At 39.6% G+C, this 15,208-nt stretch overlaps 2 protein-coding genes across 6 annotated transcripts in view; one reads left to right on the forward strand and one right to left on the reverse strand.

Annotated features, from left to right (window-relative positions):
* Window positions 1-5,893, forward strand: part of pan2 (poly(A) specific ribonuclease subunit PAN2) — a 28,028-nt gene extending 22,135 nt beyond the window's left edge. The window contains exons 23-26 of one of the 3 annotated variants that reach the window (XM_062053374.1): window positions 1,500-1,679; window positions 1,749-1,842; window positions 5,205-5,408; window positions 5,500-5,893. In XM_062053374.1, the coding sequence (XP_061909358.1) occupies window positions 1,500-1,679; window positions 1,749-1,842; window positions 5,205-5,408; window positions 5,500-5,537 (516 nt within the window). In that variant the 3' untranslated portion in view covers window positions 5,538-5,893. The remainder of the gene's footprint in view (window positions 1-1,499; window positions 1,680-1,748; window positions 1,843-5,204; window positions 5,409-5,499) is intronic. The other 2 variants (XM_062053375.1, XM_062053376.1) reach the window with 2 other exon arrangements.
* Window positions 5,894-7,627: 1,734 nt separating this feature from the next.
* Window positions 7,628-15,208, reverse strand: part of spats2 (spermatogenesis associated serine rich 2) — a 29,164-nt gene continuing 21,583 nt past the window's right edge. For 2 of the 3 annotated variants that reach the window (XM_062053379.1, XM_062053378.1), the window contains exon 13: window positions 7,628-9,522. In XM_062053379.1, the coding sequence (XP_061909363.1) occupies window positions 9,274-9,522 (249 nt within the window). In that variant the 3' untranslated portion in view covers window positions 7,628-9,273. The remainder of the gene's footprint in view (window positions 9,523-15,208) is intronic. The other variant, XM_062053380.1, reaches the window with a different exon arrangement.

Consider the following 15,208-nt stretch of genomic DNA (forward strand, 5'->3'; position numbering starts at 1 on the left):
GCGGAAGGCGGGGTACACAATATACACTACCGTTCAAAAGTTTGGGGTCAACCAAACAATTTTGTGGAATAGCTTTCATTTCTAAGAACAAGAATAGACTGTTGAGTTTCAGATGAAAGTTCTCTTTTTCTGGCCATTTTGAGCGTTTAATTGACCCCACAAATGTGATGCTCCAGAAACTCAATCTGCTCAAAGGAAGGTCAGTTTTGTAGCTTCTGTAACGAGCTAAACTGTTTTTAGATGTGTGAATATGATTACACAAGGGTTTTGTAATAATCAATTAGCCTTCTGAGCCAATGAGCAAACACATTGTACCATTAGAACACTGGAGTGATTGTTGCTGGAGATGGGCCTCTATACACCTATGTAGATATTGCACCAAAAACCAGACATTTGCAGCTAGAATAGTCATTTACCACATTAGCAATGTATATAGTGTATTTCTTTATCTTCATTGAAAAGTACAGTGCTTTTCCTTCAAAAATAAGGACATTTCAATGTGACCCCAAACTTTTGAACGGTAGTGTATTTATTATGAGTACTATTGACAGTGTAACAATATCAACACAATATTTTAACTAGTTTATTACATACAACTTCAAAGAAAAACTAAGTCAATTCAATTTTAAGTTTATTTAGGATAGCCCCTTGAGATACAGCATCTCGTTTGCAACGGGGTCCAATAGTACACAATTGCAAAAACTACTGTCTACTACTTACTTAAATTATTTTGTTTTTGACCTCAAAGTCCTCTTGTGTCCAAGGAATATTCCCTGAATTTGTAAATATGAAAAGAAAAATCTAGACTTCTCATAGCGCTTATTTATTGTGTTGTTTCAAGCTATCTTAGCGGTTAGCATGCTTGCACCTGCCTGCTCTTACGCTGATCGAAACATGTTTAGCCTTCTCCTTTAGTGATAATGATACTTAATAATGACCCTTAAGATACTTCAAAATGTTTATGGTAATAACACAATTAGCTGCTCGCTGCTTCTCTGTTAGTCGAGTGACCTAAAACAATTAAAATATGATCGGCATTGAAAGACGTTAATCGGCAGGGGCCGATCACATACTTTTTCACAAAACATGTCTGATACTGATCAGTGGCCGATTGATCGGCACATCCATAACCGCAACTCTTTTTTATTTGTTATAGAAGCTGGTAAAAATAGCACAATATAAAAATTATCGAAGTATTTAAACCATTGTCAGTATTTATGTTGGGAATATTTGAGTTTAATTAGTAACAAAAGCTGTTCAAGCATGTTTTTACTTTATGCACATTTTTAAATGTGCAGCCTTTATTTCCATGAAAAACATTGTGAACGCTAATAAGTAAAGTAGGGCAGATGTGCACAAGACGTGTTTAAAAAAAAAAAGTGTATGAACATATTCTTATTCACATATTAGTACTGTTTAACAAATTAACTTAAAACAATTGCATGCTTTCTCCTCAATTGTTGGTAGTGTCTAACGCAGATGCATGCTTCCTCCTGCAGGTGGTGGACTACTTGACTCAGTATTCCGGAATCAAACCAGGCGACCTGGATGCAAAGATCTCCTCGAAGCATTTGACCACTTTGAAGTCCACCTACTTGAAGCTGCGCTTCCTCATCGACACAGGAGTCCGATTTGTTGGTCATGGCCTCCAGAAGGACTTCCGGGTTATCAATTTACTGGTATGCTAACTGTGCAGGTGGGTTTTATTTGAAGCGTTTGATGGTGATTGATTGTTGTCTTTTTCCCAGGTGCTGAAAGACCAGGTCATTGACACAGTGTACCTGTTCCATTTGCCTCGGAAGAGGATGATTTCACTCCGGTTTCTTGCCTGGTACTTTCTTGGTAAGTCATCTTAAAAGTAAGAGGCATTTGAAATTTCTGCAAACCGCGTTTTTTAAACATTCATTTTCACTTCAAAATATCACTTTCGTGTTTTTTAAATGAAATATAAAAAAAATAAAAAATTAATCTCGCTGTCGAACTCGCTGTTCCTCTTGCCTAAACGCTGCACTGAGTTGCAAGACAGAGAGACGATCAGGAGCACCGAAACAAACTTGCTAGTTAGTTAATCATCTAGCAAGCTTACTTATTGTCTCCTCCAGTCGCTCTCCAAGCCAGAACCTTGACGGCTGTCCACTTCTCTGCTAAATCATATTTGAATGATTACGATCCGAACACTTAGTTCCGAATCAGTTATAGTTCTAGAGCAGTGTTTTTCAACTTTTTTTGAGCCAAGGCACATTTTTTTCATTGAAAAAAATCCCATGGCACACCACTAGCAGAAAACATAAAAAAAATTAAACTCAGCAGCCGATATTGGCAATAAAAAGTCGTTCTCGCAATTGTTGGATATAAATTCAAACCATAACCAACCATGCATCACTATAACTCTTGTCTCAAAGTAGGTGTACTGTCACAACCTGTCACATCACGCCGTGACTTATTTAGAGTTTTTTGGTGTTTTCCTGTGTAGTGTTTTAGTTCTTGTCTTGCGCTCCTATTTTGTTGTTGATTGTCATGTCATGTACGGATGTACTTTGTGGACGCCGTCTGCTGCTCCACACACTGTAAGTCTTTGCTGTCATCCAGCATTCTGTTTTTGTTTACTTTGCAGCCAGTTCAGTTTTAGTTTCATTTTGCATAGCCATACCTAAGCTTTAATGCCTTTTCTTAGCGGCACTCGCCTTTTGTTTATTTTTGGTTTAAGCATTAGATAGCTTTTTACATGAACGCTGCCTTCTGCTGTCGTCTGCATATTGTGATCACGACAAACCATGTTCCCTACATCAACAAAACAATTATCTACCTGCTGCCACCTACTGATATGGAAGAATATTACACGGTTACTCTGCCACGCTCTAGACAGCACAGACACTAAACAACAGCACATTATTTGTGGATTATAATTACTGGTTTGCAAAAAATATTTTTTACCCAATTAGGTGAAACTACCTAATCTCCGATAGCACACCAGACAATATCTTACGGCACACTTGTGTGCCGCTGCACAGTAGTTGAAAAACACTGTTCTAGAGTATTTATTAGTAGCCAGTGAGAAAGTATATTTGTGATGTGATGGAATTAATGTAAACAGAGGTCACAAGATCGGAAGAATATTACCTGAGGGCTACTAGCTTTACAATAAAAGTGCATTCCAGTTGTACTGGAAAGTCAGAATTTCAGAGTTCGTAGTGGGAAGTTTTAACTGAAACGCCCCCCGAGGTTGGATATACTAATCGGAAAGTCGGAGAGTCCTCACCACCCTTGACTTGGCTTCAAAGAAGGCTGTTCTGAGTGTAAACAATAAAAAAGCAAAATCAGCCATACACAATTTACAGTGCATCCGGAAAGTATTCACAACGCTTCACTTTTTCCACATTTTGTTATGTTACAGGGTTTGAATGTGTGTGTGAATGGGTGAATGTGATGTAGAATGTAATCGTTCCAGGTATAGTAAAGTGCCTAATAAATACCATTTACCATTCATTCCAAAATGGAAGAGATTTATTTTTGTCCTCAAAGTTCTACACACAATACCCATAGTAACATAATGACAATGTGACATTTTTTTTATATCTTGTTGCAAATGTATTTCAAATAAAAAACTTAAGAAATCACATGTACATAAATATTCACAGCCTTTGTCATAAAGCTCAAAAGTGAGCTCAAGTGCATTCTGTTTCAACTGATCATCTTTGAGATGATCCTACAGCTGATTGGACATCATTTGGAAAAGCACATACCTCTCTATAGATAAGGTCCCATGCATGGCAGAGAACAAACCAAGAATGAAGTCAAAGGAATTGTCTGGAGACCTCCTAGGGCTGGCCGGTCGTCTAATTTGAGTGATCGGGTGAGAAGGGCCCTGATCAGGGAGGTAACCAAGAACCCGATGGTCACTCTGTCAGAGTTACAGCATTCCTCTGTGCAGAGAGGAGAACCTTCCAGAAGGACAACCATCTCTGCAGCAATCCACCAATCAGGCCTGCATGGTAGAGTGGCCAGACGGAAGCCATTCTTTAATAAAGGTTTGCTAAAATGCACCTGAAAAACTTTCAGGCCATGAAAAGCAAAATTCTCTAAAGAGACAAAGATTGAGCTCTTTGGTGTGAATGCCAGGCATCAAGTTTGGAGGACACTAGGCACCGCTCATCACCAGGCCAATACCATCCCTACAGTGAAGCATGGTGGTGGCAGCATCATGCAGTTGGGATGGTTTTCAGTGGCAGGAACTGTGAAACTTGTCAGGATAGAGGGAAAGATGAATGCAGCAATGTGCAGAGACATCCTGGGTGAAAACCTGCTCCAGAGCACGCCGGAACTCAGACTGGGACGAAGGTTCTTATTTCAGCAGGACAACGACCCTAATCACAAAGCCAAGGTATCAAAGGAATGGCTTCAGGACAAAACCCAGTAAATGTCCTTGGCGGCCCAGCCAGAGCCCAGACTTCAATACGACTGACATCTCTGAAGAGATCTGAAAATGGCTGCCCTCCAACGTGATGAAGCATGAGAGGTGCTGCGAAGAGGAATGGGTGAAACTGCCCAAAGATAGGTGTGCCAAGCTTGTGGCATTGTCTTCAAAAAGACTTGAGGCTGTAATTGCTGCCAAAGGTACATCAACAAAGTATTGAGCAAAGGTTGTGAATACTTATGTTAATGTGATTTTATGTTTTTTTTAATTTTTAATCAATTTGCAAAAAATTCTGAAAAAAAAACATTGTCACAGGGTATTGTATGTAGAATTTTCAGGACAAAATGAATTTATTCCATTGTGGAAAAAGTAAAGCCTGGTAACTGGAACGCTCATAGCTGTGAAGTCATTCTCAGCTCCGACTTTCAATTTCCGAGATTAATGGAACACGCCATAGCTGTCAAAAAATGTATTAAAAATCAATTGATGGACTCTACATTACATATGTATTTTCTATTAAATAGTCAGATAGTTCAATGATATCGGTCCAGAGGAAATCATGTACGTTGGACATCTGTTAGTCCCAGGATGTCCAAACACGGCTGACACACAAACGGTCGCCTTCCACTGTGGTCGCACTTTTCTTCTCTTCCACTCAAGCAGACGAGATAGCAATTGCGGATTGACGTTATACTCCTTTTATCCTCTTCTCACTGGATGTATTTCAATCATATTTTGAAAGTGCTAAATGTTCACAGTTTTTTCTTTGGAATGGTCCCCCTGCTTTTAGACCTCAGCATTCAAGGGGAAACCCACGACAGCATAGAGGATGCCCGTACCGCCCTGCAGCTGTACAGGAAGTATCTAGAGCTCAGTCGAGGAGGCGGCACCGACGAAGTCAGGAAGGTCCTGAAGGGCCTCTATGAAAAAGGCCGCCAGATGGACTGGAAAGTCCCAGACACAGATGCAGGAGACGGTCAAGGTAGCCCAAAAAGTACGAAATGATGTGTAAAGAACGTCGAATGTCAAGTCGCCTCAGGTGGGAGTGGAATGTGAGTGGACTGATCCCAATCTTCTTCCTCAAGCAGGTGCTGCTGTGTTTCCATCTGTGATGGGCCTCTGACTCACTCAGTGAGGAGGTCAATTGATGCCGCCATCTTACTTTTTGCATGGTGCTCGGAAAGTCCGCCTCATCGGCATTACATAATCGCTTTTCACTCAACACTTTTAGCATTTATACTTTTCATTGAGGAAGTGATTGTGGGAACAGGAAGTCAAGTTGTAATTTAGGATGTGTCAACCTTTTGTGCTGGCAAAAGTCTTTGGTGCATGTAAATAAATAAATGTAACGTGCGCACCAGAAAGAATTTGGTTTGATGTGTGTAAAGAGAAAGGAAGACGACATCAGAGCCACAACAAATCACTGCCTTGTATTAAGTGACCATTATGATTCTTATTTTAAAAGCAGCTTTAAACCTCCGCTGATATTTTGAAAGCAGTTTCTCTGTAGGTCTTAGACTGAAAACATCTGATTTAATGTACAGTAATTTAAAAAAAAACAACTTTGTAATCAGCTTTGTAGTAAAGCATTAGTGCCCTCTACTGGCTACAAGTTAAAAATATACAACATGTTAGTGGTTGCTAAACTTTGTTCACAAAGTACCACTTCAAAAAACATTTGGTTCTCCAAGTACCACTATAATGGCCAACATTAAAATACAGTAGCATCGTAGGCTTAAGTATTCATTTTTAAAAAGCCAGAGGTTTTTTTTCAAAAAGTATATTTAATATGTTTGGTTACTGTAACATTAAATGTAGTTTGATCACAAACACTGTTTCTGAATATAGAAAAGTAAAACACTTATCACTTGATTCTTAGGTGTACCATTAGACAGAGGCTGCATACCATTACCAGTTTTCAAAATCACTGCATTATGTAATAACTTGGGTTTGTAGTGCCTAAATAGTATTTTTCAATTTTTTTTATTCAATAATTTGAATTCATGCATTAAAAAAAGGCCACAACTTAAGGGTTTTTATTTTAGTTTGTTACATTTAATGGCTCAATAACTCAAAGTGGTGAAGACTGTAAGACATGTTAAGAACTATTGATTGAAAATAGGGGATATGTTTTACTTTCCCTGTTTGACATATTTACAAGTTCCATGTCCAAAATTGTTGATACTCTTAATATATTCAAGCATATCAGAATCAGAAATACTTTAATAATCGCCCAAAAGGAAATTAAGATTTTCAGCACAATCCCATTCAAGAGCAGACAAACATTACAGGGAGACAGAACAGGATCGCTGATGGGTCTGCTAACTTCCGGTGCCCCTTACAAAAAAGGTGAGAAACAGGTAAACGCTGGGGAGGGGGGTTGAAAAAAAAAAAAGGTCAGTCTAAGCCTGGGCCCCTGGAGAGGGTGTCCAGACTGAGGCCAAGGGGGGAAAAAACAAACCTCAGCCATAGCACACATAAACGTGTGTAAGAGGGAAACACCAAAGAACATTAAAAGAGCAGAGCTGATGCAACCAGTCACTTCTACACAGCCACAAAAGTTAAAAAAAGCATAACACCGTGGTGGCCTCTGCGATGTTCCACGCCATCGTCTGCTGGGGTGGGGGGAACATGGCCAGAGACAGGAGCAGGCCAAACAAAGCAACCAAGAGAGCCGACTCCACCCTCGGCCGCCCACTAACTCTCTGTCAGTGTCCAGTCTGCATGGATGAGCGAGGATACGTCCAAGGAGACCGAGGTGTTTGAGACCAGGTCATTCAGCCAAGACACTGTGAAGCTTGTCCGTCCCGGCGCAGCCGTGTCTCTTCATCCGCATCTCTTCATCCGCATCTCCTCCAGTCTCTATGATATCTAAATCTATAGTTTTAGAAAACTCTAGATTAGATCCCTTGAATGAAAAGTTAAGTTTTCTCCAAATTGTCCCATAAAATCATGGATACAAAATTATATATTTAACCGCTTCTTCATGACTTCAGGTGTTTAAAAAATAAAACTTAAGATGTCAAGTTTAAAATATTCTCGATCGCATTCTTTGACGCAAGTTTTTGCCAGAGCCATGCTCAGTGTGCTAGAAGGTGTGAGAGTTGTGGCCAGACAACACTCCATTTTTATTCCCTTACCCAAAGTCTTATAAATCACATTTGTAGAGCAAGTTGCTCAGTTAATTGATAGAAATGATTAAAACTCAGTGAATATTGCAAACTGTTTATTGGTAATAAATGAAAAGTGTGCCATTCATTGAGTGGGGCGAAAGAGCGCTGAGGGTGTTTGGGGATGATCGACATCTTTGGTCCCTTCTGTGAAGGTTGTTTGATGAATGAGTGAGTGGGAGACAGAAGAAAAGGCACTTAAGTTGTCTCTGAAGTGACAAGGACACAACTTGATCATACAAATAATAGTTACATAAATGCATTTACAGGGAGGAGATTACATTGCTCATACAGGATGTTGAAGAAAGGGGAAAGGCAACAACGGGATGAAAAGATAAATATTCCTACCGTTTGGAATGTCAAACAAAAATACGTCCTATTTTTGAAGCAATGGACTAAAAGCTGCTTTCATCAACTCTCACCCTGTGGCCCAACAACAACAACAACAAAAATACTTTTTCCCCAACAATGTCAGTCAGAAATAATAGTTTGGCATCTTGGCTAAATATAAGTGATAGATAAGTGTTTTGTTTACCATAATAAAAGATTAACTAAAGACTTGAAAAAAACAGCACCTTTAAAGCTTGCTTCAAACAATATTCCTCTTGTTGCGCAAGAACAAAATACATGCAGCAAGAAATATGGTCAACTTTGAAGAAGATTTCTTGGACTTTCCCAAAATGCTCAAACTATTAAAAAAAAAAAAAAAAAAGACAGGTGATGTCTCTACAAACAAAATGGTGCTCTTGTCCACAACAGTCACCAACAACAGAATTACAATTTTCATTTCAAAACTGAAAATAAGTGAAATCTCTCTTGGATACGGATAAAGAAAATCGGGGAGGGGGAGAGACATCTTTAAATGGTTTAATTCACCCCCCCCTTCCTGCTCACTTCTTTGCTTGATTCCCACAATGAGGTATCAGACTCCTGCTTGCAACATCGGCAACACCAAGGAAGTGCGTAGCTGCCAATTCTTTCTCTAATGTCCGCAAAAAGCAAGGTCCTATTCTTACATGGACATGACCTCTCCTAATCATTCCTTTAGAGACTTTTCTACAGACAGGAAAACATGTCGTCGATGTTACAGCAAAGGAAAACATGTCGTCGATGTTACAGCAAACGCGGAAGAAGATGTTTGTTGAAGTGATGGTCAGAAGCCAAACAGCACGTGGACACTTGGTGTTGTGAAACTTCAGTTTTTCACATTATTCCACTAAAAATTAAAAAAAATAAACAGCCCTCGTCTATAAAACTTTTGCGTGTGTTTTATTTAACATATGTTTGCCCTTTTGTCTGGCTAATTAGCATAGCTTAGCATTAGGACTACTCTTTGTGAAAGTGCCACAGCTTTTTACTCAGTCACAAACTTTACAGTATAGAGGAGAACCAACAAGCAGCAGCCTTCTGCGCCAAGCTAGCATTAGCTTAGGTTTCCTCGCACCTTTTCTCCTCTTAGTGCTTTCTGACGACGAGGGCAGCGCTACCAAGGGTTCCGTGCGGGGAAGAGGAGAACCATCGAATCAAGACACTGTTCAAGTCTAAAGGATGAACATGAAAATATGTAAACTTGGATTCTATTCTTCATTGAGACGAGCGTGGGAGCTGGGCGGGACAGTGGGCGGCGGCCCTGGGAGTGCAGGGTTATTAGTAAAGGGGCTGGGAGAGAGCGGCGCAATTTTACCGATGTCAAGGGCAGGGCATCCGCGGAAGCCTTTGAGGCAACCCGTTGTGGGACGCTCGGTTTTGGTTGGACGAGGAGGTGGAAGGGCCCCTGTTGGACTGCTGCGGGTTGGAACCGGAGGGGCCGTCGTTGCCTTGGTAGCGGTGGCTGGCGCGCCCGGCACTTCGATCGTGGTTGGTGCCACCGTTGTAGCGCTGCTGGGCGCCTGAGTGATAGCCTTGGCCATGGAACGTACGTCTGTTGCCTTGGAAAATCTGCGGAGAAAGTCACAATTAGCCAGAAAAAAGCACACAAAGTTTGAGTTTGAGTTTATTTGGAACATGCATGCATGCATGCAACGTGATACATCACACACGCATGCATGCATGCGACGCGATACATCACGCATGCATGCATGCATGCGACGCGATACATCACACATGCACGCATGCATGCGACGCGATACATCACGCACGCACGCATGCATGCGACGCGATACATCACGCACGCACGCATGCATGCGACGCGATACATCACGCACGCATGCATGCGACGCGATACATCACGCACGCATGCATGCGACGCGATACATCACGCATGCATGCATGCAACGCGATACATCACGCATGCATGCATGCAACGCGATACATCACGCATGCATGCATGCAACGCGATACATCACGCATGCAGGCATGCAACGCGATACATCACACACGCACGCATGCATGCAACGCGATACATCACACACGCACGCATGCATGCAACGCGATACATCACGCACGCATGCATGCAACGCGATACATCACGCACGCATGCATGCAACGCGATACATCACGCACGCATGCATGCAACGCGATACATCACGCACGCATGCATGCAACACGATACATCACGCACGCATGCATGCAACGCGATACATCACGCACGCATGCATGCAACGCGATACATCACGCACGCATGCATGCAACGCGATACATCACGCACGCACGCATGCAACGCGATACATCACGCACGCATGCATGCAACGCGATACATCACGCATGCATGCATGCATGCAACGCGATACATCACGCATGCATGCATGCATGCAACGTGATACATCCCACATGCATGCATGCAACATGATACATCACATGCATGCATGCAACATGATACATCACACATACATGCATGCAACATGATACATCACACATGCATGCATGCATGTGATACATCACACATGCATGCATGCATGTGATACATCACACATGCATGCATGCATGCGATGTGATACATCACACATGCATGCATGCATGCGATGTGATACATCACACATGCATGCATGCGTGATGTGATACATCACACATGCATGCATGCAACATGATAACATCACACATGCATGCATGCAACATGATACATCACACATGCATGCATGCAACATGATACATAACACATGCATGCATGCAACATGATAACATCACACATGCATCCATGCAACGCGATACATCACGCATGCATGCATGCAACGCGATACATCACGCATGCAGGCATGCAACGCGATACATCACGCATGCAGGCATGCAACGCGATACATCACGCATGCAGGCATGCAACGCGATACATCACACACGCAGGGATGCATGCAACGCGATACATCACACACGCACGCATGCATGCAACGCGATACATCACACACGCACGCATGCATGCAACGCGATACATCACGCACGCATGCATGCAACGCGATACATCACGCACGCATGCATGCAACGCGATACATCACACACGCATGCATGCAACGCGATACATCACGCACGCATGCATGCAACGCGATACATCACGCACGCATGCATCGCGATACATCACGCACGCATGCATGCAACGCGATACATCACGCACGCATGCATGCAACGCGATACATCACGCATGCATGCAACGTGATACATCCCACATGCATGCATGCAACATGATACATCACATGCATGCATGCAACATGATACATCACACATACATGCATGCAACATGATACATCACACATACATGCATGCGATGTGATACATCACACATGCATGCATGCATGTGATACATCACACATGCATGCATGCATGCGATACATCACACATGCATGCATGCATGCGATGTGATACATCACACATGCATGCATGCATGCGATGTGATACATCACACATGCATGCATGCGTGATGTGATACATCACACATGCATGCATGCAACATGATAACATCACACATGCATGCATGCAACATGATACATCACACATGCATGCATGCAACATGATACATCACACATGCATGCATGCAACATGATAACATCACACATGCATCCATGCAACATAACATCACACATGCATGCATGCAACATGATACATCACACATGCATGCATGATACATCACACATGCATGCATGCAACATGATACATCACAATTTCCAGTTTCTCTATTCAACGTGTTCGAAAAGGAGCAGGAAGAAGCGGAGCTTATTTAATCCTACCCCTTTTCCTTTACATAGCAGCTGCTAAAACTTTTGTTCACTTCCTGTTCTCAATTTATTCACAATATACTCCATAAGTAATAACAATAAATATAAATGAATAATAATTGGTGAAGTAAGTTGTATTTCATATGGTGAGATGAGTAAGATTATCTATAAAATTAATGGATGGATGAAATAAATTCAGAATGTGTATCGTGGTTTTTCTTCTTTCTACTTTGTAAACACTTTGTAAATACTAATACTAATAAAAGTAAATACTGTCATTCAATTGAAATACTTTGCTGGGGGAGTATTACTACCTTCATGGGGGAGTATTACTACCTTCATTGGTAAACGTGTCTCATACTTGAAGGTAATCAAGGAAGTAAATAGGCTGGCTGATATGGCCTAAAATCTATATTGCAGTCTTCTTCGATATATATCACAATATATTATTTGGTATGCATCAGGGTTGTCCTGAAACCAATATGTTGGTACCGGTACCAAAATGTATTTCGATACTTTTCAAAATAAAGGGGACCACAAACATTTTTCGCTTAATTTTAACAAAAAATCTTACAATAAATTAAACATATGGTTCTTATTGCACTCAAAGAAAAATTTTAGAAGATTAAAATAAAAATGAAAAAGCATTAAAGACACTGGTCTTTTTTTGTTGCACTCAAAGAATGTACAAGCAAGTGTATATCTTACATATAGTCTGCCATAATCTAGGATTAGGTTAGAATAGAATAGAAAACTTTACTGACATTATGCTTTATGATTGCCATTCCTGGTCTGTGCTTTAAGACAAATACAATCATTAGTAAATACTTAAAAACAAAACTATGGCTAAAAGTACATATACCGTATAATACCAAATAAACACCCTTGTGCAAATAACCGCCCATGTCCTAATAGCCGCCCGGGGTCTGACCCCATTTTGTGAATTAACCGCCTCTTCCTAATAACCGCCTATGTCCAATTAGCCGCCCATGGGCTGTTATTTGCATAATTTAGATTAAAATACTACTGGGGTTGCGTTTGCTGCAGTATTATTGTTTTGATGGTTTTATAGAGTACTTGGTACCATAATTTTATTTTTCCTGTATGCTGCTTTATTTAAAACTTGGAGTACTGTAGCCTTTATTTTATTTAAGTGACAGAATTATTGTTCTGTTTTGATGGTGGGTTTTATACTTGAGTACTTGGTACCATCATTTTATTTTTCCCGGTAGGCTGCTTTATTTAAAAAGTTTATTTATTTTTAGTATTGGTATTCTATTTGACAATTGTTGCACTACTGCCATGTTGAGGCCTTGTTGATCTCTTGTCTTTTGATAGCCTACCTCATGTTGGTCTATTGTTTTTTTGTTTGTATGTTTACAATAGCTTTTACATTTAAAGTTTTTTGTACGAAAAAAAATACTGGACAGTAACCATTGTAACCAAATAATGGCCTGGTGCAGGCTGGTGCAAAAATAAATAAAAGCCTTGTGCAAATAACCGCCCATGTCCTAATAGTCTGACCCCATTTTGTGAAATAAACGCCCGGGCTACTATTTTGTAATATACGGTATATAAAGATATGTAGCAGGTAAAACACATTGTTAAAGATAAAACACTAATTGTAGGAATTTGTTACAAAATTCAGTTATTTTACTTGCATTAGTTTACATAACGTGGGCGGTTTTGACTCCGCCAATATTTGTCATCAAGCCAAGCAGCTGTGTGCGCGTCTACGTATCTACATGTGTATGTGCACAAAAGGAGTGCCGGTTAACTTTAATACCTGTCGATCTGACTGCTTGTTATTTAATTGTTAAGCTAAGTTTGAAGCAAAGATTGTAATACTTAAATCATGGCACATTTGGAAAGTTCACGCTCAGTGTTCACTTTGGCAGCAATTTTTTATTTAGTTTTAGTCAGTCTTTTGATGAAAATTTATTTTAGTTTTAGTCATATTTTAGTCATCTGAATTAATTAAGCTTTAGTGGACTAAATTCCTCAACATTTTAGTATACTAAAATGACAGTAAATTTCGTCGACTAATATATAAAGTATAACACATCTTTGAAGTTGTCTTGACACCACTTTATTTAAGGCTATTGAAATGACTGTAAAACTTAAGAAACCAACTCTGCATAACTTAGCATGAACAGATGCATATCAATAAATCTGATTAAGGTGCATCTAATTATTTCTGAATCAATTCAGATTTAAGAGACCAAATAAAAGCCTACATTTTCTTTTTGGATAATTTCTGAACATGCATCAAGAGAGTGTATTATGAAAATTGTCGAGCAGATCGTTCGCCCTTTTATCAAGCAAACGAGCTGGGTAGAGCCTCATGCATGGCGGGGTACAACGTATTCACTTGCTCTGAGCAAAGTGTAGAATGAAGTTATGCGCAGTGTGTACACTTGTATTAAAATAATGGTATTTATTGTATTTAACAGGAAATAATGGAAATGGAACATAAACATGTATTTGACGCTGTAACCTTAACATTAAATGTAATGAGAACTGCTAAAATTTAGTGTTACATTATTTACATACACAAAGTTGTATACGTGAATTGTTGGTAATTTTGAGTGCGTAACCAAGGGAAATCATATGTTTAATATTAGAGATGTCCGATAAATGCTTTAAAATGTAATATCGGAAATGATCGGTATCAGGTTTTTTTATTATCGGTATCGTTTTTTTTAATTTTTTTTTTTTATTAAATCAACATAAAAAACACAACAAACACTTACAATTATTGCACCAACCCAAAAAATCTTCCTCCCCATTTACACTCATTCACACAAAAAGGTTGTTTCTTTCTGTTATTAATATTCTGGTTCCTACATTATATATCAATATAGATCAATACAGTCTGCAAGGGATACAGTCCGTAAGCACACATGATTGTGTGTGCTGCTGGTCCACTAATAGTACTAACCTTTAACAGTTAATTTTACTCATTTTCATTAATTACTAGTTTCTATGTAACTGTTTTTATATTGTTTTACTTTCTATGTTTTTAATGTATCTATCTTGTTTTATATATTTTTTTAAAAAGGATCTTATCTTCACCATACCTGGTTGTCCAAATTAGGCATAATAATGTGTTAATTCCACGACTGTATATATCGGTATCGGTTGATATCGGTAATTAAGAGTTGGACAATATCGGAATATCGGATATCGGCAAAAAGCCATTATCGGACATAGCTATTCAATATTATGTTCAATAACATCGTACCCATTTTCTGTTCCATCAATAAAAGGTAATGCGTACATTTTATTTTAGACAATTATGACAACAAAAAAATATCACTGATCTATAATTTGCTAAGAAAAGGAACACGCCAGTGCAGAAGCATGAAAATATGTGTGCATGTTTATGTTCATATGAAGAAATAAACTAGTTTTATTCCATATCGTGTACAACTACATTGAGTGTGCATAATAATTTTTGACCATTATCTCATGTAAATACAGCA

The sequence above is a fragment of the Entelurus aequoreus genome, linkage group LG07 (genome assembly GCF_033978785.1).
Source record: "Entelurus aequoreus isolate RoL-2023_Sb linkage group LG07, RoL_Eaeq_v1.1, whole genome shotgun sequence".
NCBI lineage: Eukaryota > Metazoa > Chordata > Actinopteri > Syngnathiformes > Syngnathidae > Entelurus > Entelurus aequoreus.